This window comes from Hyperoodon ampullatus (assembly GCF_949752795.1).
Source record: "Hyperoodon ampullatus genome assembly, chromosome: X".
Taxonomy (NCBI): domain Eukaryota; kingdom Metazoa; phylum Chordata; class Mammalia; order Artiodactyla; family Ziphiidae; genus Hyperoodon; species Hyperoodon ampullatus.
Window position 1 is genome coordinate 120,205,147 of NC_136913.1, and position 27,646 is coordinate 120,232,792.

Here is a 27,646-nt window from a genome sequence, read left to right on the forward strand (position 1 = left end):
AAGTCTCTATGGTAGGAGGGCATGTGGCACCTGTAAGAAAATAAAGGAAGCCAGTGGCAAAAGAGCATGTGGTATGAGATGCAGACCAGCCTAGACGTTTTACTAGAGTTTTCTAGTAAAAGAGCTATTTTAGAAATATGTAAAATCATATATATCTTAAAATATAATATTAGTATTTTAACAAGTCTTATTATAATAAGCCCTGAAACAACTTTTTAATCACAGGGCATTTTAAGGTTAGAAATGGATTGAAACTTGGTTAAGGAAATTAAGTTTCTAATGGAGCTCTTACCTGTACAAGGAAAATGATGAGAAAATAAAAATTTGCAATTCTTCTAAACTGTTCAAACAGATTCTTTGGGAGGAAATTCCAAAGTGTATACTGTAAGGGGAGAAGAAAAAAAAAGATTATTAGAAAGGAAACTTGAAAAATATTAATAATAATGACTCATGATTCCAAATTATCACAACACTTTGAAAGCATGTTAAAACCCAAACCTCATACATATAAATAAGCGTGTACTTAGAGGTAGAGTATATAAACATTCTTTTCAGGAGTGAAGTTTTCACTTGGAGCATTCCAATTGGGCCATCTAGTCCCACAGCTTTGCTTTCCCCAACCCGATCTAAATTATGTTACCTTTTATCTGCTCTCATATCATCCTATACTTCCCTGATAACACTCGTTTCAGTGAATAATTATATGTGGGCGTAATTTAATTAAAGTTCCTCCCTCAATAGGCAATGAGATCTATAAGGGCAGATCTCATCTGTCTTTTTATTACTTTTTCTCCAACACCTAGCACAATGCCTGACATAAAGTAGACAATAAATTAGTTGGATGAGTGAATGTACTAATTTAATTAATTCCTTTGGCTGAGCTAACCTCTGGAATCTTGATCATCATCACAAGTATAATTCTGTCCCTATCACCGCTTCCCACCTCTGTGACAGCAGAGGTGTACACATAACCTTGGGTCATAGAGGGCTTTCATTTTAATCAACAACACACCAACCTGTGCTTTGGTAACTGGTAATAGGAAAAGGTTTCAATGCTAAATTGTACATGGGCAGGTGGAGAAAACTCTTGGGCCAACTGTCAAATCACAAAGACCTTCTTTCTCACTGATACCTTAAGCTCAAGGACTAGGTAATTTTAAAATCACCAGAAGTTGGATTTTCTAGATGTCTTAATAAAGAAGACCAGAAACCAGAAAGAAAGGTTTCTTAGCCTAGATCTAAATTTATACTTGAATGGTCTCCATATGTGAGAAAATGTCCATTATATTAGGTAGGGTGACTGAAAAAGCCAAAGTTGTAGAGCATGATACGACAGATGGGGATTTACTACTGACCTCTCTTTAAAAGGTGTATGGGCTCAAGGTTCCGCTAACCTAGAAGGTTCTTCCCCCAGGGTTCACAGAAGTACCTCAGGGAAGCCCATTCACAATGAAGTGCATAGGGCTTCCCTGGTGGCGCAGTGGTTGGGAGTCCGCCTGCCGATGCAGGAGACGCGGGTTCGTGCCCCGGTCTGGGAGGATCCCACGTGCCGCAGAGCGGCTGGGCCCGTGAGCCATGGCCGCTGAGTCTGCGCGTCCGGAGCCTGTGCTCTGCGACGGGAGGGGCCGCGACAGTGAGAGGCCCACGTACCGCAAAAAAACAAAACAAAACAAAAAAAACAAAATGAAGTGCATAATTGTGTGTGGATGTGTGTCACTTGGGAGAAGAGAGTCCACAGTTTTCAGGTTCCCAAGGCAGCTTGTGACCAAAAATAAAAGGGATCAAAACCACAGATCCAGTCACTCTGAAGCTGCAGTAGTTCAGATCAGCACTTAACTGTCCCGATAACTGAAGGTCTATTTTCTAAAACAACAAACTAAACTCCAACAGGCTAACAGCTGAGCTTCTAGTTTGTTGACCTTCTGTTCCTTAAGTAAAGGGTTTTTAATTAAACAAACAAACATTAGGGACTGTTAAGAGTCCTCTGTGGGGTGTTAACACATTGAAAGGGAACATTTTTTGTTGCTGTTTCCAGGCCTCCACTGTTTGTTTACCTGTGTTTCACTAAATCAACTGCTTCCTTGAGGAACTCTGGTTATTCTCTTTATAGGAAACTATTGCAACATGCCCTCTTCTTTCCTATATCAGGTCATGAACTGCTAAGAGGTCAGAGAGCATATCATACATATCATAAGATCACTTCCCTTCTGTGCCTACAACAGTGTGCAGCATGTAGAAGGCATACAAGAAATTTTGATTAAAACCTGTGTTTTGGCTATTTCCTCCACTGCTCTAACTAAAAAGCAAATTCAACTTCTCTTTATTATAATACAAATGCAATATAGCATACATTATTTCAATGCAGTTTTCTAGTAAAACTAGAACTAGATTATGCTCACAAGAGTCATCCCACTTGGTGTGCAGTGCATTTCAGTTCAATTCAGCAAGCACCTACTGTGTGCCAGGCAGTGGTCCAGATAACAAAGATTTTAGCAGGTACAATAAAGGTCAAGATATGGCTTTTCTACCCAGAAGGAATTTATGTTATAGCCAAAAAGACAATCATGTATTCACTCAATTTAATGTGGTAAATGTCATAAAACTAGCATGAGCAAAATGCTATGGGGATACAGTAGAAGTTATGATTTTTTTCCTACCCAAGAGAAGCCTGAGAAGGCTTCAAAGAGCAGGTGACTTCTGAACTGAGCCTTGAAAGATTAGAGGGAGTTTACGTGGTAAATAACCCAGTGCAAGAAGGCACAGAGCCATGTAAAAGGAGATTGAATCCATGATCCTTTCTCTGTCCCTCAAATCTAGTTCTCTTTCAGGATGTCCTATTTCAGTGAATGACAAGAACATCTACTCAGCCATGTTATTCAGATACTTGGAAGATACCTTTAACCATCGGTTACAAGAAATTCCTTACCAGTCCTGCCATTTTTGCTTCCTATATATCTCTGGGACATCTTTCCGTATTTGCTACCACCGCTGTCCAAGCCATCATCTCTTACCTGGATTACTGCACTGGCCTCCTAAATGGACTCCTTGCCTCCACTTTTGTTCCCTTCCATTCCATTTTCCACAAAGCAATGAGAATGACCTTTTCAAAATGTGGTTCTGTTCACATGACCTCTCCCTGCCTAAAAGCTTCATTTATTTCCCACTGTTTGTGAGATAAAGAATGAACTTTAGTCTAGATGCAGACTAAGAAAAGAGTTTTCTAATTAGAACTGAAATTGAATTAAAGCCACATTAATACCAAGTTATTCAAATTGCCTTGTTAACCTAAAAAGTGGACTCTCAGACTTAGTTGCTACAAACCAAAAACAATGTTAACTCAGGAATAAGATGTTTACAGTATTTGTTTCATATACAATGATGAAAATGGAGATTTTTTTGGTCATAAGTCAGTTCTTGCTCAGAAGTAAGTGGATTTCTATACTATCTTAATGTGCAACCATAAACTTAAAAAGCAACCGTGACATTTAGAACATGTTTTAAAAGTTTCTACAGAAAAATGCCAGCTTTCCAAGTATATGCAATGCATTTTTCATCTTCTGTATAGTGAATTAAATAATTGGTACACAAATGTGGCCTCTGATGTGACAAAACTGTGGGTCACCCCTCACATATCTATCACCTAATTTAATTTGAAATCAAACCCATATAACTTTGATAAATAACTTTCCTAATTTAAAGGAGGGAGTAGGAAATGAACCTCAGTTTTGAAAGTCTATTAAATTGAAAAATTTAAACAAAAGGAGGCTTTAGAACATTACTTGTTTGTACCCAAAGTCCAAACATTTTCCAATTTAGCCTTAAAAATGCCGATGGGGAAGCTAATGCTCCAAATAACTTGTTCTAATATTTCTGTGTATCACGAGAAAACAGGGGAGCAGCTAAAAAATGAAGTAGTAACTATTGAAAATAACAAAGTTAACAACCAGTTGCGAAGGGGCTAGCAGAAGGAGCACTGACTTTTCTAACTACTGGGATTTGGATGTGATGGAACAAAATCACTAAACTTGAAGATTAGTTGTAAATAAGCAGCCGGTTGTAAATAAGCAGAGCTGTAGCTTGAATAACTGTTCACTTTGCTAAATGACTGCATCCACTTTATTATCAACTCTCCTTGATGTAGGCATTACATCCAATTTTGAGCATCACAGCAGTCTACTTCCATTTTCATTACCAATGTCAAGCAGAACTTTCTCATTTTTAAAGTATCACTCTTTCTACCATAAATTTAGAACAGCAAAAGGAGTTACCAAGAGAGTACTGCATTAGGATTTTAGCTAAAAAGGCACCTTCAATTCCATATATATGTGTCAGCATACAGTATTTGTCTTTCTCTTTCTGACTTACTTCACTCTGTATGACAGACGTCATGAAGAACATAGGGGTAAGACAGGAATAAAGACACAGACCTACTAGAGAATGGACTTGAGGATATGGGGAGGGGGAAGGGTAAGCTGTGACAAAGTGAAAGAGCGGCATGGACATATATACACTACCAAACGTAAGGTAGATAGCTAGTGGGAAGCAGCCGCATAGCACAGGGAGATCAGCTCGGTGCTTTGTGACCACCTGGAGGGGTGGGATAGGGAGGGTGGGAGGGAGACGCAAAAGGGAGGGGATATGGGAACATATGTATATGTATAACTGATTAAATTTGTTATAAAGCAAAAAATAAAATAAAATAAACAAATGGGGGTACTTCCAAAAAAAAAAAAAAGAAAAAAAAAGGCACCTTCAGGGAGTTCGATAAGATGCAAAGACATATCTAATAAATTCTACTGAAGGTTCTGACTTTTAAAATGAGGGAAAATGCTAGTGTAATTTTAGGCTTGAAACTTTAAGACATTCTTTCACATAGGAGTAAGTTTAACCTTGGGCATAGCTTCAAACAGTTGGGTGGAGCTCCCTGATTCTTATCCCACTGAAGGGCGTTCAAGATGAGGCTCAGGATTTTTAAAGGAAAAAAAAATGTAGAACAGAGAAATATGATGGAAGCTAAAGATCTTAAAGATCTAGCTCCTTTTTCTACAGAAGGGGATTTCCAAGTTTTGTACCAGCCATAAAATTCTGATGATTCCCAAAGTCCCTGAAGAGTGTTCTAAAGTAGGAAGGCCAAAGAGAGCAAGTTTTTCTAAAGAAAGTGTTTGTGTTCCCAAAAGAAGAAAAGGACACTCATTTAATAAGTAAATAAAAACAAATTTTTATCAAAGTGTTTATCTTCAGTGTTCCTTGTATTAACAGGACTTATTCCCAATGATATTACATTACTGTTGTCATTTGTAGACAAACAAACAAAAAGCACCCAATTAAGAGAAAGTTATTTTTATTACTGAATGGTATAGAAAGGAAATCAACACTTGCTACATAGTTGGAAGGCAGCTAACATATTCTATAAATTACACATTTCCTCAATTAAAAGATTCTGGTGCAAATACAATCAGCCAAAGGGCAATGTGAGGAAGAGAAAGTCAAATTATGAAACTCTTTTTCTCTCCAGACTGGACCTGAAGGCCTCTTTTCAAGAGACATCACTCCACACATTTGAACACAGGAGACTGAGGAAATCAATAGTACTGCTCAGGACAGCAGTAATAATAATAATAATCACAGAAACATAAATAACAATAGCACCTACCATCTACTGAGTTGTTACTACATGCCAAGCACAGTGCTTAAATGCTTTCTGCAGATTACTTTACTTCAGTCTTATCACAATCCTATGAGCTAAGTAGTTAATACCCCCATTTTCCAGATAAGAAAATTGGGACACAGGAATGTTATATGACTCAGTTTAACTTCAAACCCAGGTCTTCTGTCTGTAAGGGTGAAGCTCTTTACCACTACACTATATGCTGTTTTCTTATAACTATTCATTGTACTAAAATTTCATTCTTTTTGTGAAGTTAGTATACTGTCAATTCCTCTTTTTCTGCTCTAGAGCTGTTATGAAAAATAGATCAGTTAATAAGCAGTTAACTAGACAAACTGTAAATATAAAATATTTACAGAGAAAAAAGAGATGTGTTAGTCGATCAATGTAGAAACGTTCACTTCTTTATTCTGGTTTCTAAAACACATACATATATACTGTATATGCAGATCTCTTTAGAAATAATTTATATTTGCCCATGAATTCCTGACTATTGAAAAAAATATGCTATTGCATTGTTTTGCATATTGGCAAAACTGAAGTTAAATAAAATATGAAAAATATTCTATTCTATTAAATATTCTACTAAACAAAAAGAGTTGAGAATTAACTGAGTCTTCTGTGTTCTTTTAATATGTAAAAATTCATGGTATATTACAACAAATAAATTATCACTAGGTTCAGTGAAAAGTCACTTTACTATCAGTGTGTCACTTTACCATCTTCCCCATAAAACACTATAGGAAACAATAATCCCCTAGAAAGTATTTTATATTTCACTTGATACAAAAGGAGAGAGAAAACTGAGGGAGGAGCTCAAATTGCAAAACGATGTGAAAACAGCTCTTTATTCAGAGCCACTAGACCTTATAAAGCAGTTCTGCCCCTGGCTTTATCACTAACTCTGCTTCGTGACCATGTCACTAACTTAATTTCTGTGGGTTTGCTTTCTCCATCTGTAAAATCAGCGAGTTGAACAAGAGGATCTCTTATGTTGTTTCAGTTCTATAAGTCTATGATTCTGAGCCAAAGGACTACTATTGATTGTTTTCTTGAATACTACAGGGTGAGTCACAATTTTCAGTAAAAGAACTATTCACTATCTTGGGCACAGGTATGGAAACTTCTAGCTGAGGAAAAATTTCTGCCATAAGGTTAAAGATTAACAGGAAACAGACATTTTATCCAAATACACTCAGAGTGTTCTATAGCCCAATAGATCTGCTCATTAGGCAATATAGTTTTCATTCATTCTGTCCGCATTTTACATGTTACTCTCCCAGCTAAGCATAAAGTGTCTGTATTTTTTTAAACATCTTTATTGGAGTATAATTGCTTTACAGTGGTGTGTTCGTTTCTGCTTTATAACAAAGTGAATCAGCTATACATATACATGTATCCCCATATCTCCTCCCTCTTGAGCCTCCCTCCCACCCTCCCTATCCCACCCCTCTAGGTGGTCACAAAGCACCAAGCTGATCTCCCTGTGCTATGCAGATGCTTCCTACTAGCTATCTATTTTACATTTGGTAGTGTATATATGCCCATGCCACTCTCTCACTTCGTCCCAGTTTACCCTTCCCCCTCCCCATGTCTGTATTATATCACTACCCAAAGAGAAATCGCATGTACGTTTGAAAACCAAAATGTTAACTTTGCAAAGGAAGGGCATAATTTTGTGTTTCAGGTCCTCGGTGTTTGCCAACATGCAGTGAACCAACTGTCACCAACATGTGAGATCTAGCTTACCAAGCTGCATTAGGAAGTGAGGAAAATTATCAAGATCTGTGCCATGCTATAAGAGATAGCAGTGGGCCAGCAATCTAGCAACTAGCACCTAACCTAGTCAGTCAAAGGTAAAGATAAGCAAACTAATACTCGTAGAATGATGACTACTGGATACTAGGATCTATAAAGAACACTGTCACATAAGCTCTATTTCACTAATGAGGACATTCAGACTGAGAGATTAATTTGGCCAAAGTCGCACAGCTAGTAAATGATCAGGCCAGGATTTAAACAGGTCTTCAGACTTTCAGGCCACTCCTTTTAGTATTACACAGTGCTAAAGTAAGATGATTATTCAAATGGTAACACAGCTACAGTGACTGAACCCTTAACTGTTTAAGCAGTGTACAGAACAGAATGTACCCGTTGGGACCCAGGAGTGTACTTGAGAAGCTCTGCAATGGAATAGAAAGAGACACAAATGTCATTCTAAGATAACACCCTCCAGAAGAATGTAAGTTATTTACAACCCAGTCCGTCCACTTAAGGGCAATTCAGAAAGCTCTGGGCAAGTAAATAATTCCACTTTTAGCACACTTTAAGACTTAAAGTCATACATATAATCAACAGGCAATGTGAATCATAGTGGAGGGCAAGTAAATGATCTTTCAGCTGTAACAAGACAAAGTGATGCTTTTAAAAAAACTGCCTTTTGGTGGAATAATTACCACAGTTCGTCTGTGATTGGTATAAGTGCACATCTAGGTATGCATATATAAATGTATCAGCTTCCAGCAAATATAAAAATAAGTTTTATCCGGCTCACGATATGAACATCTATTGAGTTAAAAAACAACTTACCTTAGATGAGACTATTCTATTATCACAAAATTTTTGTGCAATGTATGCTTCTGTTTCTGAAACTGGATGATTGCCAACAAATACTGTGCGTGTACCAACTCGTTTCTCTTCTCCAGCACACTGACCAAGAGAAAGAGGAAAAGTCAGTTTTTCATCACATTTCTCCATGCTTCTACCAAGCTCAGAATTCTTGTCTTAACATGTTTGGCTATTGTCTACAGAGAGAGAGTAGTAGGGGGAGAGGAGAAAACTTTGTTAGGAAATTCAAACTCCACTAAGCTCTTAGTTGCTGACTTAGTGAAGATTATTAGTAAAAGTTTTGTTTGAGCCAACTGCTCTGAGGCCAACATTGCAATTCTAAATGTTTAAATTGAAGTAAGTATCCTAGAGAAACAGTATTTTTACTGCCAATCATTTTTCTTTCATCCACAGAGTCTCAACCATCATTATCACAGCAACATACTAACTTAGGAAAGGTCAGATTGGGAATATTTATTTTATTATACAACAACTATTGAGGACAACCTTTGTCAATTTCCTTACTAGACAGCAGAATGCTCTAAACACAAAATAATTGCTTATAAATACACAGGAATATACTGAATAGAATGGCTGCCTCTATTAATGGAATGATCAACTATTTCTACAAAGAAAAGTTGTAATTCTTTGGCTTTACAAGGAAAGACATTCTTCTGTGATCTCTCAGAGCCTACTATCAAAAAGTCCCATTTCACACAATGCAGCTCTAATGCCCCTTTTATATTTTTAAAAAAGAGGTTCACTGAATCTAGAAGTCGCAGGGTTGAGCTCCATTTTTACCTCACCCTTTTATTTCACTGAGGCTTCACTGTTTCCTTATCTTAAATCAGGATAATATACCTTCTTATATAAATCTGGGATAATCTCTTTTGATGGTACTATTTTATCATGTTTGAGACAACCATTTTTTTAAGTAAAAGGAAGTATGATAAAAACCAATATCCACTTACATATTTCCATTATTTTTAAAAAAATAGATAATTATAATTTCCAACCTAAAATGTTTTAAAGTATGTAGCCACAAAGATTTCCCTTCAATGATATATTTAAAGGTCAAAGATATAACTCTCTACTCCCAAAATAATCATTTTAAGCAAGACTACTTAGAGGTTGCAAAGTTCTCCAAATGTCTATGTTTGGATGTATTCCAGTCTGAATTTTTGTACCTCACATAGATATAGGGAAAATAATTTTTCAGATTAAAAGAACAAGAATTACCCTAAAATAAAGATAAGACCTCTTGCCTCACCATTTTCATTTTAAGCTTATTAAATAATTATTTAGTGGGGTATTGCCTCCAAAATCCATAGGGAATCAATGGAAAATTAAATGAGATAAATTGAAGTAGGAGAGATTTAGCCTGTATATAAAGGATAACTTCTGGAAATCCACCCTGGCATGCGCTAAGGGAGCATTCAATCTATGGCAACCTGGAAAAAGTCAGTAAGTTATCAATGCTGGACAACTTAGCTATTTACCTGCCTGCCCCAAGACAGGGCATTAGAACAACCGATTGTACCAGGTCCTTCGCATGCTAAGGGTCAGTGATTAACAGGTAAATTTTCAAACAGTTCCTGGAAACCAGTAAACAATACCTTTACCAGAATGGTAACTGTATACATTTTGATTCAGGGACTGACTTTGCTTGCAATTGTAATATACATGGTCTGACGCAGCTTACTGATAAGAGCACTAAATTTTCCATAACATCCTTTTTGCAAATAGTAAACTGAAAGTGAATACACCTGCTTAAAAGTATACTTTATTCTGCTTCCCCTACCCTAGCTTTCTGTTTCAAGTTACGGTCCCAATGTAGTCTCTACAACAGACCTGAACCTATTATGCACCAATTTGAAGTACAGAAATTGTCAAGTCCATATACACACTTACAATTTAAATCCTTTAATTTAATATTCACATGGTTGTTTAGTTTTCCACACATGCAAGAAGTGGCTATAGAGTAAATAAGGAAGTGCTACCTTTCATGCCAGTTCTCAGATCATTCAACAAATGAAAACAGGGAAGAGGAAAAGAGGTAGAAGATCAGTGAAGCAGGATGTTTCCTGCACTGCCAATATAGATTGTTCTCCTCAGTTAACAGTGGCCACTTAAAACCAAACTGAACTAGCACTTCCCCAATTCTGAATTGTCTTCAACTTTCTTCTGTGGCAGATAACAACATTCCAAAGAACAAAAGGAAGGAACAAGCATAAAGCAACTTTTCAGGCACATGATATTTTTATGAATTCCGTGCATTTGCATAGCATTTACAGTTTTACTAAGACCTTCCCCCATATATTACCTCTGATCTCTTTCAAGTAAGGCTTAAGTGACCTGTATCTCCATTAAATTGGAGAAAATGGACTGAAATTGCTGTGCAGGTTTGGGGAGGGGGGAGAGGGGGATGGGAGATCTCAGCAGTGATCATTGCTGGATGTGGAAATAGGAACCCAAGAGAAGTTGTAAAATGTCCACTCCTGAGGATTTTTCAAAAAAGGGCAAAGTCTCCTCAGCTCAGGTGGGTTTGGGTTTAGAGCTGCCTGAGGACTAGGGGTGGGGTGGGGTGAAATAGATGACTTTTCAATGCCTGTTTTGGCCTAAAAATCTGATGAACTCGCAATTTCTGGTAGAATTTGCTGCAACCGTATAACGTTGTTTGGTTCACATAAAAATGGCAAAGCTGAACACATGTGTAAATTCACTGTAATTTTTCACTTGCTGCCAATGTTGTGTTAAAACAGTGGTTTTAGTTCCTGTGATTTTTGAATAATGTAGGTGGCCTTAGCCAAGGGAGAAGAACTCCAAGTTCAAATTATTAAAAAAAAAATTCCTACTTGGATGGCACACAGTGTAGTCTGGAGTGGGAGTGTATGATTCCTGCCACCTCATAATGAATTTTAATTCATTAGGAGTCCATCCTGTGTTGAAGTGCTTCCCATGCAAATGTTCTTAGGAACAGCATTTATTAAAACTGAAATGTGCTAGCAACAATTCTATTTTAATGATACAGCATACACTACAATTAAAAGGGTGGAAAAATAAAACTGTATTTATAGTATATGAATTAACAGAGAAATCAATTTAATTTTCTTCTTCATGATAAAAATCACCCTTTTGTACTCTTGAATTATACCTCCATACTATAAACTGAATATTGTTTTTTTTTGTTTGTTTGTTTTTTTTTTTTTTTTTTTTTTTGTGGTATGTGGGCCTCTCACCGTCGTGGCCTCTCCCGTTGTGGAGCACAGTCTCCGGACGCGCAGGCTCAGCGGCCATGGCTCACGGACCCAGCCGCTCCGTGACATGTGAGATCCTCCCGGACCGGGGCACGAACCCGTGCCCCCCGCGTCGGCAGGCAGACGCTCAACCACCGCGCCACCAGGGAAGCCCTGAATATTGTTTTTTAAAAAAAGTAATTTATACCAAAACATAGTCTCTCAATAAAAAGGGTAAAATGGTACTGTTATTCAACTAGTACCATCTTTTTTTAAATTTATTTTATTGAAGTATAGTTGATTTACAATGTTGTGTTAATTTCTGCTGTACAGCAAAGTGATTCAGTTATGCCCATATATACATTCTTTTTCATATTCTTTTCCATTATGGCTTATCAGAGGATATTGAATATAGTTCCCTGTACTATACAGTAGGACCTTGTTGTTTATCCATCCTATATATAATAGTTTGCATCTGCTAATCTGAGGCAATATATTTTTCTAAGAACTAGTTTATTTACACAAGATCATAGCATAGATTTTATAACTCATTAAGTTATTTAGGAACCATTTATGGATAGTTTGCTAGGTCCAATGGGAAATAAAATCATCGATAATGTCAGCTAACATTTACTGAGAACTGATTTTGTGTTCTAAGTGGTTAATACGCAGTATCTCAAGACATCCTTAGCTACCCTATGAGGTAGATACTCTTATTATACCCATGCCCCAGATAACAGCAAAGAAAAAAATAAACAGCAGCCAAAGTGGAAGCACAGAGAGTTTTTGCAGCTTGCTCAGCATCACATTTCATAAGTGGTACGATAGTCAGGACAATAAGGATTTTACAGTATTATAAGGAAAATGTATTACACATAAAAACACTTTAATAGAAAGTAAAAGCTTCTATGCATCACAAGAATTAAACAGAATGGTCAACTAGTACCATCTTAAAATCCTGTGCCTTCGCTAGTCATAAACAAAGAAAGCTGCTGGAATTATAATTCGTTTCTTGATTGCCTCTAGACCAGTGACTCAAAAAGAACTGAGGGAAAATTGAGACCTTAATACAAGACTGTCATTATGAAAGCTGGCACAGGTTCTGAAACAGAGCTCACCTCTCCATCCATTCCAGGTGTTGGCAGACTTAAATCTATCACTTAGTCATAGATCAGTGGTTCTTAAGTCTGGTCACACGCTGTCTTTAAACATAATTCCAATGGCTGGGTCTTTTATTTAATATTTAATTTAATTTTTCTCAAAGCTCCCCAGGTGACAATTCTAATTTGTAGCCAGGGCTGAGAACGACTGCTACAGAACCTCTCTCTTTGAATTAATGATTGACCTTAACTAACAAGTTTTTAGTACACCAGCCACAATCCTACACTTTTTAATTAAAATAATTTAAATAACTGGCTTTTCAAAGGATAAAAAAATACAAATAACCATCAAATAGCAACCCCTCTGACCATTTTAAGCTGCTCACAAATGAGATTCTCCTTCAATACTCATTTTGCATGTGGCTAATACCCATCAATTATTCAGATCAATGATAATGAAAATTACAGGCCCTGAAAACACGCAAAGCTACTCGGGTTATCAGCAAATAATCATCGATGTCATCTCCAACGATCACAGCATTAATTTTAATTAATTAACTTATTTATTATTTTTGGCTGTGTTGGGTCTTCGTTTCTGTGCGAGGGCTTTCTCTAGTTGCGGTGAGCGGGGGCCACTCTCCATCGCGGTGCGCGGGCCTCTCACTATCGCAGCCTCTCTTGTTGCGGAGCACAGGCTCCAGGCGCGCAGGCTCAGTAGTTGCGGCTCACGGGCTTAATTGCTCCACGGCATGTGGGATCTTCCCAGACCAGGGCTCGAACCCGTGTCCTCTGCATTGGCAGGCAGATTCTCAACCACTGTGCCACCAGCGAAGCCCACACAGCATTATTTTTATTAATCATCAGACTGCTCTTTGTGAGTTACTAAGGAAGTAAGAGGACAGCTCTCCCTTATCGGTGGAGAGCTCTTCCACATCTGTGGATTCAAGCAACTTCAGCTCGAAAATATTTTGGGGGTGGGGGGAGATCCAGAAATTCCAAAAAGCAAAACTTGAATTTGTCGTGCACCTAAAAACTACTTACATAGCATTTACATTATACTAGGTATTATAAGTAATCTGGAGATGATTTAAAGTATATGGAGGATGTGCATAGGTTATATGCAAATACTATGTCATTTTATAGGACTCAAACATCTGTAGAGGGTCCTGAAATCAATCCCCTGCAGATACTGAGGGACGACTATATTTGCTCAAAAATGAACAAAAAATCCTTATTAATAATCTGAACACTTGGCAATGATTTAAAACTGTCCTCCACATCCCAGCCTGAAAGCTATTTTCTTCTCTGAAGCACTAGTATTTTTGAACATTATAATCAGTCTTTAAAAGGCCAAAAGAACTCAAAATTGAAAGAAACAGCATTTCATCAAAATTTCAGCATTTCTGTACTAGGGTTGGAAGGCGGGGTGCAGAGAGGAGAGCACTACAGTGCCAGGCAACATTTCCGGTGTATTAAGCTTCCTGGTTAAAATTGCCATAATGTATTCAGTGGTCAAATTGCTGAGGTTTCTAAGCCCATCCCATTATAACAAGCCAAGAAGAATAATCTTCATGTGTAATTTACAGCCATAACTCTAAAACGAGCCTTAAAAACTGTACTTTTCTGATTTTGCTTTTCCTGCATCTTCTTTAGTGATTAAGCTGTCTCTCCTTTACTAGAGGTAGTGAAGCAAGACCGAGCCAGGGCATTTCGTCTTCTTGCCTTTAAAGCTTAATTATGGTTATATTAACCGAACTCTCAAACACCTGATCAAAACACAACTGAATATCCAAAGTACATCCCTAGACACGAAGATAGGCTCTAGGCAGGCATTTCCCGATGGCAGCACATTTAATTGATTAGAAACTCCTATAGGAAATGGATATTAAGCACCACAAAAAACACCTAAATCAGCCAGCACAATGCTGAGGAAAAAGCAGTGACCGTGAGGACTTGGATAAGAACAATGCCATGTTTGGAAGCTCAGAGTGAAGCTATCATTACCTAAATGTGATCCACTGAGCAGTTTAATTTCACCAGGAACAACCAATTCTAAGTGTTCCCACTGTGATCCCCCTCCCCACCATGCCATCACCCACAAGGACCTCAGGGCTACAGAAATGTGGCTCTAAGGAAGAAATGCAGCTTTCTCACAGGATGGCTAATAGAGAGTAGACAGATCAAAAATGCTGTAAGCATTTAGTGATTCAAGAGTCTAACAGGAATTATTTTTTTAAATGATTCAGAGATTCTTCCATTTATAGAAAGTAATCTCAGACTCTCAAAATTCAGGCTGGGGCTCAGGAACTCCACTTTACTTGGTAAAAGTATCTCTCCTAAGGCAAGCTTAACTGGAGATGAACTGAACACGTCTACAAGGCCTCAGAAGTTACTTTTCACTTTCACTACCCGTATCTACACACCACCTTGCATTCCCAACACTTACCAGACTTTGAAAATCTAAATAGGGAGATACATAACTTCTAAGGATAGGAGGAAGAGTGAGGCTGACTGACATGCCAGCCACGCATTCACCACAGCCCTCAGGAAATGGATAAAAATACACATGCAAATAGAAAGCAAGTATAAAGAAGGCCCCAGGACCTCAAAGCCCAACCTGGCTGAAAAAAAGAACAGAATAAAATACAGATCACAAACCTCAGAGGCAGGAGGGAAAGATGGGACCCTCTCCATACTGACACATGAAAATTTGCTCACACAATGGCAGCTAAATCACAGAGAGAACGCTTCAGATTCTCACGCTACTTGTACCAACCCCTGTGATTCTTGTAAAGTTTCCCAGAATTTGGGAAGACAGCCAGTTGGGGCTGGCAAGTTTGTGTATGTCCAAGGGAAGTGCTAGAAGACTTGGTCTGCTCTTTTAAGACTTTGAAGCAGCACTCTGGTGGCCTGGCCACTATTATTAAGCAATTTGACATCTTTTTTGTTACTCTTCTCCAAAGGCCTGATTTGCCTCTGTAACTTTTGATTTTGAAGTATCATCATTTTAAAACATTAGTATCTTACACCACACAGCATTTTCTCCTCATCTTGTAAATTCTTTTCTGACCCATGCCTATAATAAATGGACCAATGTAAGACGTGAGGCTAAAAATCAAACTTCTAAGGAAAGTTCAATTGAACTTTCACTTCTAAGCAGGTAAACAGTATAACAGGAAGAGGTATAATCTAGGTGTTCACTGTGATACACTAACCCCCTCTCCCCCGCCCCGTAAGACAGTATCGGTCATAACATACCCTGAAGCTTCAAAAATGTGTACCGAAATATATATAAGACCTAAGCAGATGGTTTTTGTGGCAAAATCCCTTAGGGCTGGAAGATTTTCCTACTTTTTAGAGATCTCATAGGTAAATGAAAATTTTATCTCACCAGCAAACAGTAATACCTAACAATGGCAAGGGAAAGAACCACTGGCTATTAGGGTGAAAAATGTCTTTTTCAATATAAGAGACAAATTCTCAGCCAAAAATCTTTCTAGGTCATCAGAGAATTTTTATTACAGTATAAGAAGAGATAAACTCTGGCTAGAACAAAAAATATATTGTAAAAGAGGTGTCTGATGTCCTGAACAGAGTTTTATCTCCCATTTTAGTGACAGCACCATTATTACAAAAGTGACAGTAAGGGGCTTCTCTGGTGGCGCAGTGGTTGAGAGTCCGCCTGCCGATGCAGGGGACACGGGTTCGTGCCCCGGTCCGGGAAGATCCCACATGCCGCGGAGCAGCTGGGCCCGTGAGCCATGGCCGCTGAGCCTGCGCGTCTGGAGCCTGTGCTCCGCAACGGGAGAGGCCACAACAGTGGGAGGCCCACGTACCGCAAAAAAAAAAAAAGTGACAGTAACTTTCCTAGAAAGGTCTAGCAGTTCAAATATATGCTGGAGCATGTCCACTGAAGCCAATGAATCCATTTTTTTCCCCCTGGAATTGTTAAACATCACACAGAAAGCAAACTAGCTAGAAAAAAAGTCCAAGTTATGATTAGTTTAAGTAGCACATCCAGGCTATGCCTGTTTTTTTTAAAATATCCCCAACAAAAGAGGTAGGTAAAAAACAAGTTTCCATTGGGGAACATGGCTGAGTTGAATAAGCAAAGAAAACAAGGGGGAGGGGCCTCACAAAAGGTAGCCACTTCTTCAGTGAAACATTTCTACCCTTCCATTCAACCACATGATGGCCAACTTCTTGGCTCAAGTTACTATGTCCTAAAGAAAATTCTGTCCTTGAAAAAGGCATCCTCCCTATAGGTGAAGGCTTTAGGGCAAGGTTTGGAGGGAACAGGAGAAGCAATAAAGACAAGACCCTGGGAAATACTACTGATACCTATATTTTCTTCAATGTGAGACCTGGGGAACCTCAATTTCCTTAACAGTAAAAAAAAAAAAAAAAAAAAAAGGTCAAGTAACTTAAAAGACTGCTTATAGTAGGATTAAAAAAAAACCCAGAGATCACTTTAAAGGACTTGAAAGACTATTCATTCAGGTGAAAAAAGGATGGCGCTTGCTGACAGTAACCAACTACGTAAATATTAAAACTCCAGGAATTGGGCTAGCACAGAACCAGGCAATGGCCTCACATAATTCAAGTGTACATATTTTATTTAAAGCAAGAAAGTTTCTGGCTCTACAGAAGAGGCATACCCAATTCTGATGCTACTCTTATCCAAGGGGGCAGGATGAATTATGGTCCGTTGACAGAGAGCACTTGGTGTTGAAATCACTGTTCATGAATAGGACCAGAGTTGGCCAGGAAGGCTGACGGGTGGTGTGTCTGGAAGCAAGTGAGGGCCACTCAGAGTCCCCTGAAGGCTGCTGTCCATAGCATATGCCATTAGTCCTTTGGAACTGATGATCTGACACCATGTGAGTAAAATTAGGAAGTCATTTCTCCCTTTGTGGCAGAGCACATGGTCATTTGGGAACTGTACTGGAATTATTTACATTGTTTCTAAATCACCCTTCGTTCCCCCCAAGGCTTTGGATTCTAAGCTGGTTTACACTATAAACACTGGGTGCTGCTATAAACTTAACAGGTGATCTGATTGTAATTATCCCTAAAACATGCTTAAAAGAAACATTAAAAATTAGCAATATGTTTGAAGTATAATGTATAACCTTCAGAACACTGAGCACAGAAAGAAGAGCACATGAAATAGATATTAAATAATGGCTTGTATGTAAATAAAATTGGTTTGGTTTGCAAAATTTTAATATTTGGCCTTTGAGTACTGCCAACTAGGAATGCCACACAAAGATGGACTAACAAGGACTTCCCTGGTAGTCCAGTGGTTAAGACTCTGCACTTCCACTGCAGGGGCACGGGCTCCATCCCCGGTGGGGGAACTAAGATCCCATGTAAAAAGATGGACTAAAAAGAATATCAGAATACTCCATTCACTGTTTCACACACTGCATTACATGGAACAAGTTAACAATGAGGTTCCTTAGAGAAGTGGGGAAGGCTGTTCCTTACCCCTCCTGCTGGCTGTTCACAACAAATATTCGTATAACAAACGCTCTAAGAAGTCTTGCAGTGGGCTTCCTTGCTGGCGCAGTGTTTGAGAGTCCGCCTGCCGATGCAGGGGACACGGGTTCGTGCCCAGGTCCGGGAAGATCCCACATGTCACGGAGCGGCTGGGCCCATAAGCCATGGCCACTGAGCCTGCGCGTCCGGAGCCTGTGCTCCGCAATGGGAGAGGCCACAACAGTGAGAGAGAAAAAAAGAAGTCTTGTAGTAAAGAAACCTCTTTATCTTTGTGTAAGTCAGCATCTCCCATAGAACTCTTTTTTTCAACCCAAGGAAGATCCAGTGACATCAGATTCTGTAAAACATGGTTGGGCAATGCTACTCTGATATATTTCTTACCTCACCACAATCAGCTATAGTGGCAAAGCATTTAAGGGTATAAGGTGAGATAATTGTTAAATTTGTGACAATTTCTCTCCCTGTACGCCAAAAATAGATAAGGAAAATTAAGTGTTTGGCCATGATCCCAGGTGTGTGCTTTTGCTTCTAAGGCTTAATTATGAGAAGCAAGAAACTAGGAGATCTTGGTTCTAATTGCCTTCTACTACAGATCGGTCGGTGTGTGTATTGGGGGAAGTCCCAGAATTGGTTTCTTCATAGGTAACTTGAGGAGAGCTTGACTAAATTATCTGATCTGAGAGGCTGCAGGGGAATTGGGGGCCAGATCTTCTAGCAATAAAATTTGAAATGTGGTTTTTGTTGCTGTATCAGTTCGCCACCTGTTTCAGCCTGGACCAAAAAACAAAAAACAAACAAAAAAAGAACCCTCGCCCCAAAAAACCCAAACCAAACAAACCAGACCAAGCAAACAACAAAAAAAAAAACCCCAAAAATCAAACAACTGTTCAAGGGTCAGGGAGAGATTACCTGTTTGAGGATAAAGAATAATTTATAAATCAATACACATGAGAAGATAATATATTCAGGATGAAACTTATTTATAGGCTTCAAAGTAGACAAGAAGGGAGAAATAAAAGAAACATTATGAAAAATTACAAAGACCAGGGAAAGGCTTCAGGGTGCTAATTTTGGTACACTAGAAGGTACACTGGCTCTTTGGGGCTTTAAGGATGCCCATTTAAAGCACCACAGTGTCAATTTATTTAATGGTAATGTTTAGATGTGAAAAAATGAATGCCTTCTCAAATGTGCCTGTTATCCAAGGGAAACAGTTTATTCCTCTGATAAAATAGAATGAAATTTATGTCCCGGCACCCAAGGTACAAACAACTTCAAGTTAAAACAGGTTAGGATTAACTGCCACAAGTGTAATTAAAAAAAATAATGAACCACTTAGAATTACAAATTTTAGTTGTACAAAAGGTTTTTGATATAAAATGAAACACACGCAGTGATTTAAAACCACTTGAAAGAATTTTTATTAAAGCAGACACATTCAAAATGTATGACTTCTCAAAAACAAACTCTACTCACACTAAGGTCATACCACTCCCAAACCAAACAATTATTTTTGTTTTGTTTTTTACCAAATAGGACAAACAATAGTTTGAGATTCTATTCAAGTATATGATTGAAAATAGCAATGGGATATTTCCAAAACACACATAGGGGGTATCTAGAACAATTATAAGAATTTACAGCCAACATTAAAATTACCTGGCAAGCTCTGAACAGGAAAAATGCTTTCAGCTAAATCATGAAACAGCATAGCAGTTGTAGCATTAAGCGACTGACTCAGTGGAACACAAGCTGATTAGTCATGACCAGTACTGGATAATTAAATGTTCGCAAAGACTCAATTCTCCTGATTGCAATGCATTTCACTCTACTTCTTGTTATTATTAAAGGCATGTATGTATGCAAATGTGTTAATGTGTTTCTGAGTCCATTCTTACTCTACTTTGTGAACTCAGATATGATATAAAACTTTCTAAATGTTGACAATCAGAAAATAATCACAGCATTAGTTAAGGGTAGAAAAATGGCAGAAACTGAAAGAATGGAGATGGCCCTCAAAGGCTGGAAATTAAAGTGCACTTGCGTTTTTAAGCATTATTATTGAGGGCCAATTATGGTGGACTGATGACTATGGATGGGCGGGAATAATCTGAGTATTCCAAGATATTCTGCTTACACCCCTGTTTGGTTCTGAGCCATTTGCTATAGTCTCTGCCAAGGCCAAAAGCAAGCAGGTACGTCTACTCCCTAGGAGGAGGCGCTAAACTTTAAAGAAAAAAAAAAAGGAAAACGAAAAGGCAAAGGAGAAAAGTACAAATGTGTCAAACTGAAAGAAAATTAGCTGTGATGAGAACATTCTGCAATAAGACTGTATGTGGCTTCCTCATCATTCTCAATACAACTCTCAAAAGACACCTCCAAAGAAGAACTTTTAAGCAACACATATATTCTAGAAGGAAGAAATTTCTTTAAATGTCAGATTAGTCCTTTAGACCTCATCTTCGATCCTAAAGAATGATGGCAAGAGGAAAAGGTGGGATTCTCCTAACAGTTGCAAGCCTTTCTTAGAAGGCAATGTACCAGAATGATGCTGGACACAGATTTTACGGATTTAGAATCCAATTCAGTCCAGTGTGCCTTTGAGCTTCACTACAATTTTTCATAATGTTGAGCATCAATGTGATGAGGTATCAAAGAACGAGATGTTCACTGCAAATAAGGGGTGGTTCATTCATGCATTTTAAAGATGAACTCCTTCTCAGATGGCTAGGCTTTAAAACAGATATGGAAAATAAAAAGTATTGATGAGGATGTAAAGAAAATGAAATCCTCGTACTGGTAGGAATGCAAAATAGCTCAGCCTTGGCAGAAAACATTTTGGTGGTTTACAAGAAAACTAAGCAAATAATTACTATATGAGCCAGCAATTTTATTCCTACTTATACACCCAAAAGAACTGGAAACCAGTGTTGAAACAAAAACTTGTGCATTAATGTTCATAGCAGCATTATTTACATAGCCAAAATGAGGAAACAACCCAAATGTCCAACAACTGATAAATGGGTAAACAAAATGGAATACTGCAGAATATTACTCAGCCATAAAAAGGAATGAAGTACTGATACATGCTACAACATAGGTGAACCTCAAAACATTACGTTAAATGAGAAGCTAGACACAAAAGGTCACATATTGTAGGATTTCATTTATACGAAATATTCAGAATAGGTAAATCTATTAAAATAAAAAGGAGATTGGTGGTTGCCAGGAGCTGGGGAGAGGGTGGAGATGGGGAGTAACTACTTAACAGGTATGGAGCTTCCTTTTGGAGTGATGAAAATGTTATGGACCACGAAAGAGTTTATGGTTTCACACCATGTGAATGCACTGAATGCCACTGAATCATTCACTTTAACATGGTTAATTCTGTTATGCAAACTTCACCTCAAAAATAAAAAAGTTAACACGCTTGCTTTGTAGCAGGTCACAAGGCTTATATGATATTTATTAAGTCCCTACTATGTGCAAGACACTGGAGATAGAGTGATGAATAAATAGAAACAGTCCTTGCCTTCATGGAGCATACAGTGTAGCGAGAGAGACAAGACATTAATCAAGTACTTATACAAATCAGCTAAGTGCCAAGAATGAGGGTTGTGTAGTATTCTGAGAGCTGACCCAGCCATGACGACACAACAACCACATACAGCACAAGCCTGATGATATTGCTCCTCTAGTCCCTGCTTTAATAAGTTTCCCCCTGACATTAAAACTGAAAACTAAAACCCTTCCTCTGACCTGCAAGGTCTTGCACAGTCAGGTCTTTTCCTCCCACTTCTCCAACCTCTCCTGAAGACTCTCCTCCTTGCTTACTCTGTTACAGCCCATTGGTCCTCTTTCCATCCCAGGTGAGCTCCAGGTGCCTTCCTGCCCCTGGGCTTCTAGTCCATTGCTTCCCTCCACTAGAATACTCTTCCCTCTTCTCTTTACCTTCTGGTAACCACCCTTCAGATCTCTCAACTGTCACTTCCTCACTAAAGGCTTCCCGATGGCAACTCAAATCAAGAGAGACCAAAAACCCGTTATCCGAAGTCTGTGTCTGCTACAGGGAACTTACAATGAGCAAAGCAAAGCAAAGCAAGAAATCTCAATTCAACTTTTCGAAAAGCCATTAACTCCAAGTCTCCCGAAAATTCTCCTCAAACATTCCTGTCAACATTTAACCAAAGAAATCCTTTATGAGTTCCCTGACTTTGCATAAAGTGAATTTTTTAACCTTCTGATTAGTTGCAGTAAAAACAAGGCAGTTATTGTGACAATAAGAACCTTGTATAGTCTACTGACACTAACTCATTAAACATAATTTAATGCGACTGGTTATTGTGATGCCTTGTTAATTGATTTATATACACTTCAGACCATTTTATCCTGAGCAGTATTCAGATTAATCATTTCCCGTTGATTAAATAGTTGAGTAAAAATGGTGGTTATGGTCATTTCTATTAAATAAAAAAAAACTCAGGCATCAGTCCAGGAATATAATCCTCAACGTAATATTGTTTCTGTGAAGAAAATCAGGTGAGATTTATATTACTTTGACTTCCATGAATATAACCTGCTATAGCATACAAGGACAAGTTGAAAAGGTTTTCAACTTTTTGGAAGTTGATGGAAGGCCCATCACCCAGCTAGTGTGCACTATGGAAAGAGGCTAGGAACACGGCAAACACAATTCAAATCAACCAGCCACGCGCTGTTCTCTTCTCAAGTCTATCTCATTTAATAATCATAAAGTGGGGCAAGGCATTTTGTACAGCACTGATTTCTCTGCAAGCAGAGCAGAGGAATATCACCGACCTATAGAAAGTTCCACACAAAAAAGACTCTGCTAGGGAATTCCCTGGCTCTCCAGCGGTTAGAACTTAGTGCTGTCACTGCTGTGGGCCCGGGTTCAATCCCTGGTCGGGGAACTAAGATCCCACAAGCCATACAGTGCGGCCAAAAAAAAAAAAGGCTCTGCTAAAGCTGTCAAAGGACATTTAAACAATATAACATTACTCCCGTGCTTTCTGGAAGTGAAAACAAATGGCATTTTAAAAATAACATCTCAATGATTAACAGATACTATTTATTTGTACACACATTTGACATAAGAGTAACGACACTTGCACAAGGTGTTTACTAACAAACGAGTAAAACGATAGCATGTAATCAGCACCACTATTTCTTGGATCATAGCTTCCAGTCTTAAAGAGCACTATGGGGTAATCAACACAAAACTGAGATACCCCACTCCAAGTGGAAAATGAGACTCATTTTTTCTTCCCTGGTAGTTTTCACGCACACCACTAAATGTTTATAAATTCGAAATTCCAGTTCATGACTTAAGTCTAATCCCTACTAAGATCAAGTTGGTCACAGCAAACACCTCCTGCTCCGAGAGACCCTCCCAAAGGGTGGGGTGTGTTAGGGAAGGAGGGCTGTAGGTTGAAATGGCTGCCGGTACAATGGGTTGGGGAAGAAAGTGATTTGTTCAAACGCAACTTCAAATTAGAAGAATTAAACTCAATGTTCAAGAGCAGCACAGCTGTAAGGAAAATCTCTCCTTTCATCAATATTCAAAAAACATGCAAGAGAATTTTCTCCCTTCAGTTTTAGTTATTCCTATGCTGAGACTACAGTAAAGCTTTTGTAGAAAAACAACTCAAATACATAACAAGTGGTATATTTCAATCACAAAAATTGCCGCTTACCAAAATTTTTAGCTTCCCTGATAGTAGGAAAGGCAAAAAAATTTTTAATGAGGTTTAAAAATATTTTATACACAGACCATTTTGCAATGGAGCTGACAAATAATGCAACCTAGTAAGAAGATTTTTTTTATAAGTGCTGATTTCCCTAGGGAACATCCTTTTTTCCTCCTAGTTCCCCTAGCTAACTATGTTCCTGGGACTGGGAAATCTCAGGTTATAACTCAAAGAAGAGGAGCCCATGGCTCACCAGGCCCCCACATATCTCGCCTTGTCCAGGGTGCATGAGCAGGTTTTAAGCTCCATACCCTCTACCTGCCCTCCAAGGTTACCAATCTTGCCCTTGCCACCCTGCCAGCCAACAACTCTCCCCACCTTCTTTCACTCTTTCACCTTTTGCCATTGTGGGAGACCATCAGTTGGCAAGCAGGGGCAGACTGGAGTAAAGCTCAATCACTTAGCTCCTTTTTCCTGTGCTCCACCTCTCATTGACCTCTGAGCTAGGGCTGCACCTCAGTTCCTGAGATACAATCTTATGGATTGACAGAAAGAACAGAGGTAGGACATAAGTGAAGGAAGCACAGAAATACATTTGCAGCACACTGCTAAGTAAACAGAAGGAGGAAGGAAGAATAGCGGTTGCTGAAATGCAGAGGCTGACTAGGGCCAGGTAGAGTTAATTAGTCTAAGAAGAGTTCCAGATTAACACATGTCCAAGCCTTGGGTAATTTTGGCCTCTTCTAATCCAGAATATGATCCAAGTCATTAAAAAACCTACTGTGTATGTCACATGTACCATGCTCCAAAGCTAGAATTTGGAGACAATGACAAAAGAGAATTTTATTTTCAGTTATACACTGTGCTTGGTTTCAGGGCTTCTCTAACACAGCCTGACCTTGTCTACACATTCTAACTGCATTTTCTACTACTAGTCCCCCCCAGCCCCGCAAGAAGGCTCTGCTCTCAGCAAACTGGTATCCCTCCTCATTTTCTCTCTAAGTATCCCAGTTTATCCCCAACAGCTGCTCTCCTGGACTGGAATTATCTGCATCAATCTCCCTGAGAAGTAAACTGAAGGTTCAACTATACCACATTCAGCAGCCTAATCTAAGAGATACTGTAACATATGAAGGGCTGTAGATACATAAAACTGACAAACCTTTACAAATTGACTTTCCCCTCAAGGCGATTAGCCAGTGATTCTTGGAGCTCTGTGTCTCATTCACTTAGTATACATTTGGGACTTGCTTCCTCAATAAAGATAAGCAACACCTCAGTGTATGTTATAAGCAGATGAAGAATTCTATAGCTGGATAGATGGAAGGATGGATGGATGGATGGATGGATGGAGTGACGGAAGGATTACGGACAAACAGCTATGGCACACTCATCTGATTAAACCAGCATGGCTCCAAAATCAGAGTATCATTTACAGCCATTTGAGATTACCAAGGATCACTAAGTGATGACCTGAGATGAGAATAAAGTTTGATCAAGGCTAGTGTCTCAAAGTTTAACTGTATTATAAATATCTTCTAATGGGTATATTTTTGATGCTCAAAAATCAGAGGCACTCTGACATTTGCCATTCTAATGGCCTTCTTTCAGAGACCCTGGCAATTACCAGGTTGTTTCAAAGTGGTCATACAAGAGATGGTGAGGAAGAGGAGCATACTGGCTCAGTGCGTGGGTTCTGGAGCCAGATGTCTGGGTTCAAACCCTGATTCTGCCACTTACTACACCTAAGTGACCTTGGCCAATTTCCTTAACCACATTATGTCTCAGTTTCCCTATCTGTATAAATAAGGATGACGCTGATGATGACTTACAAGGCAGTTGTGAGGCAGTGCCTTCATACAGTAAATACTCAAAAAATGTTAGTTGCTTTCATATAGCACAGTGAAATAGCAAATTCCTTTGCTGCCACTAACTAGTTGCTTCCAACACAGATTTTTTAAAAATCTCTGTAAAAAACTGTAATCCTAATACAAATAATTGAAATACATCTGTAGGGTTATTATACTTGAAACGCTGTGGCACAAATGAAATCAACACATTTTCTTAACTAGAATAAAAACAGAAAGATACAATCTTCGTAAAACTGAAAAAGAGAGAAAGGAGGCACACTTGCAAAATCCAAATGATCATGAGTATTTCCTTAAATGAACCATGCCACATTGACCAGGTACTATTTACTTAGCACATTATGACAGAACAGTTCTTTGTGACTTTACTCAGGACTTCAATATAGTTCATTCGAAATACTTGCAAAAAAGGATCTAAAGCCAACTTCAGATGGCTTCTCAAAGGCTATGGCACACTCATTTGATTAAACTGGACTGACTCAGCTTGAGGGTTGGAATTTGGGGAGTATCAGCAAGTGGAGGGCTCTGGGTTAGGCACTAGGTCGGAGGCAGAAATAACCAGCATGTGAAATTACATGTACAGAACTATGAGAAGGCACAGGCCCAAGCCCTGCAACACCTGCAATGTCGGGGAGGCTGGGCGCCCAGAGGGAGGGGTAAGTGTGCACACAGGCAGGCAGCACCCTGACTAAAGGGGACAAGAAGGTGGTCAGAGCAGCGAGAGGCTCTGGACAAAGAGAGGGTCATAGGTTTAGATCTGCAAACAGCTGGCCTCTACCTTCTACCGTCGTTTCCAAATCAAATAGTATGTGCATTGGGGCTTCGGTATTTGTCAAATCCTCTAACGCAAGGACCATCCCTTCTTTTTATTGAAACAAGTATTTAAAGAGCCTCGAATGAGCCAGGCCCAGTGATAAGCATCATTCCTGTGCTAAACTCAGTGCCTTATTCCCCCAGAAAGCCAACTCTGAGGCTCAGTTCCCCCTCTCCACGTCTCCGTTTTCCCATTCATGAAACGTGGCTCCCAGCTGGTGTCCCAGCAGCAGTGGACCCTTGTTTGATTTTAGTGACCAGGGGGCAATGTGGGACAGAATGCAATTAGGAACCCCTCTAAAGCTTCTGCTTTTAAGAGGTTTAGAAAAATCGCCATAAATGTTTCTGCTTTTTCATGAATGTTTTTCTTAATGTTAAATATTTAAAGTAATTTCTTTGTAATATCAGGACAGGTCAGGGATTTCTGAGAGAAAAGTGTGAGTGTGTGAATGTAGGGGGAGGGGAGCTGTGGAGGGGGTCTGAATATAGTCAGACCCTTGATGGGCCTAAGACTAAGTGCAAACTGTATCAGTTAGAGTTTCTAAACAAGGGAGTGCTCAATCAAGTTGACAGATAAAATACTCTAAAAGATATTTCAATATTGTAGCCACCTTTCAGGAACTACTGCCTCTATCCATAATTCCCTCTATTAAAGGCCCAAGGCAATCTTTTCCAACTAACTGTTCTTAGCAAGAGAACACTGATTAATTCTCCACTTTTCTAAGTTTTCATCATTATTACAACTAAAATCTTTAAAAACCTTTGGAATCACTGTTAAAACATGCTTATGCTTGCCAAATACTGTCCCATTCGTGTGTTTTTTTTTTTTTTTTTTTTTGCGGTACGCGGGCCTCTCACTGTTGTGGCCTCTCCCGTTGCGGAGCACAGGCTCCTGACGCGCAGGCTCAGTGGCCATGGCTCACGGGCCCAGCCGCTCCGCGGCATGTGGGATCTTCCCGGACCGGGGCACGAACCCGTGTCCCCTGCATCAGCAGGGGGACTCTCAACCACTGCGCCACCAGGGAAGCCCCTGTCCCATTCGTTTTTGATATGGTTGAATGGATTTGCTTTGGGAATAATTAAAGCTTAAGAAAGAAACTCCCTCGGCAAAAGGAAAGTTGTAGACCACTCTACAGATTGCTCA

The 27,646-nt window shown here is 39.0% G+C and overlaps 1 protein-coding gene across 1 annotated transcript in view; it reads right to left on the reverse strand.

Annotated features, from left to right (window-relative positions):
- ATP11C (ATPase phospholipid transporting 11C (ATP11C blood group)) overlaps positions 1-27,646 on the reverse strand; it is a gene marked incomplete at both ends in the record, with an annotated part of 161,827 nt that overhangs the window by 80,629 nt on the left and 53,552 nt on the right. Inside the window, 2 exons of the mRNA XM_079727592.1 lie at positions 293-382; positions 8,258-8,377. Of these exons, the coding sequence (XP_079583718.1) occupies positions 293-382; positions 8,258-8,377 (210 nt within the window). The remainder of the gene's footprint in view (positions 1-292; positions 383-8,257; positions 8,378-27,646) is intronic.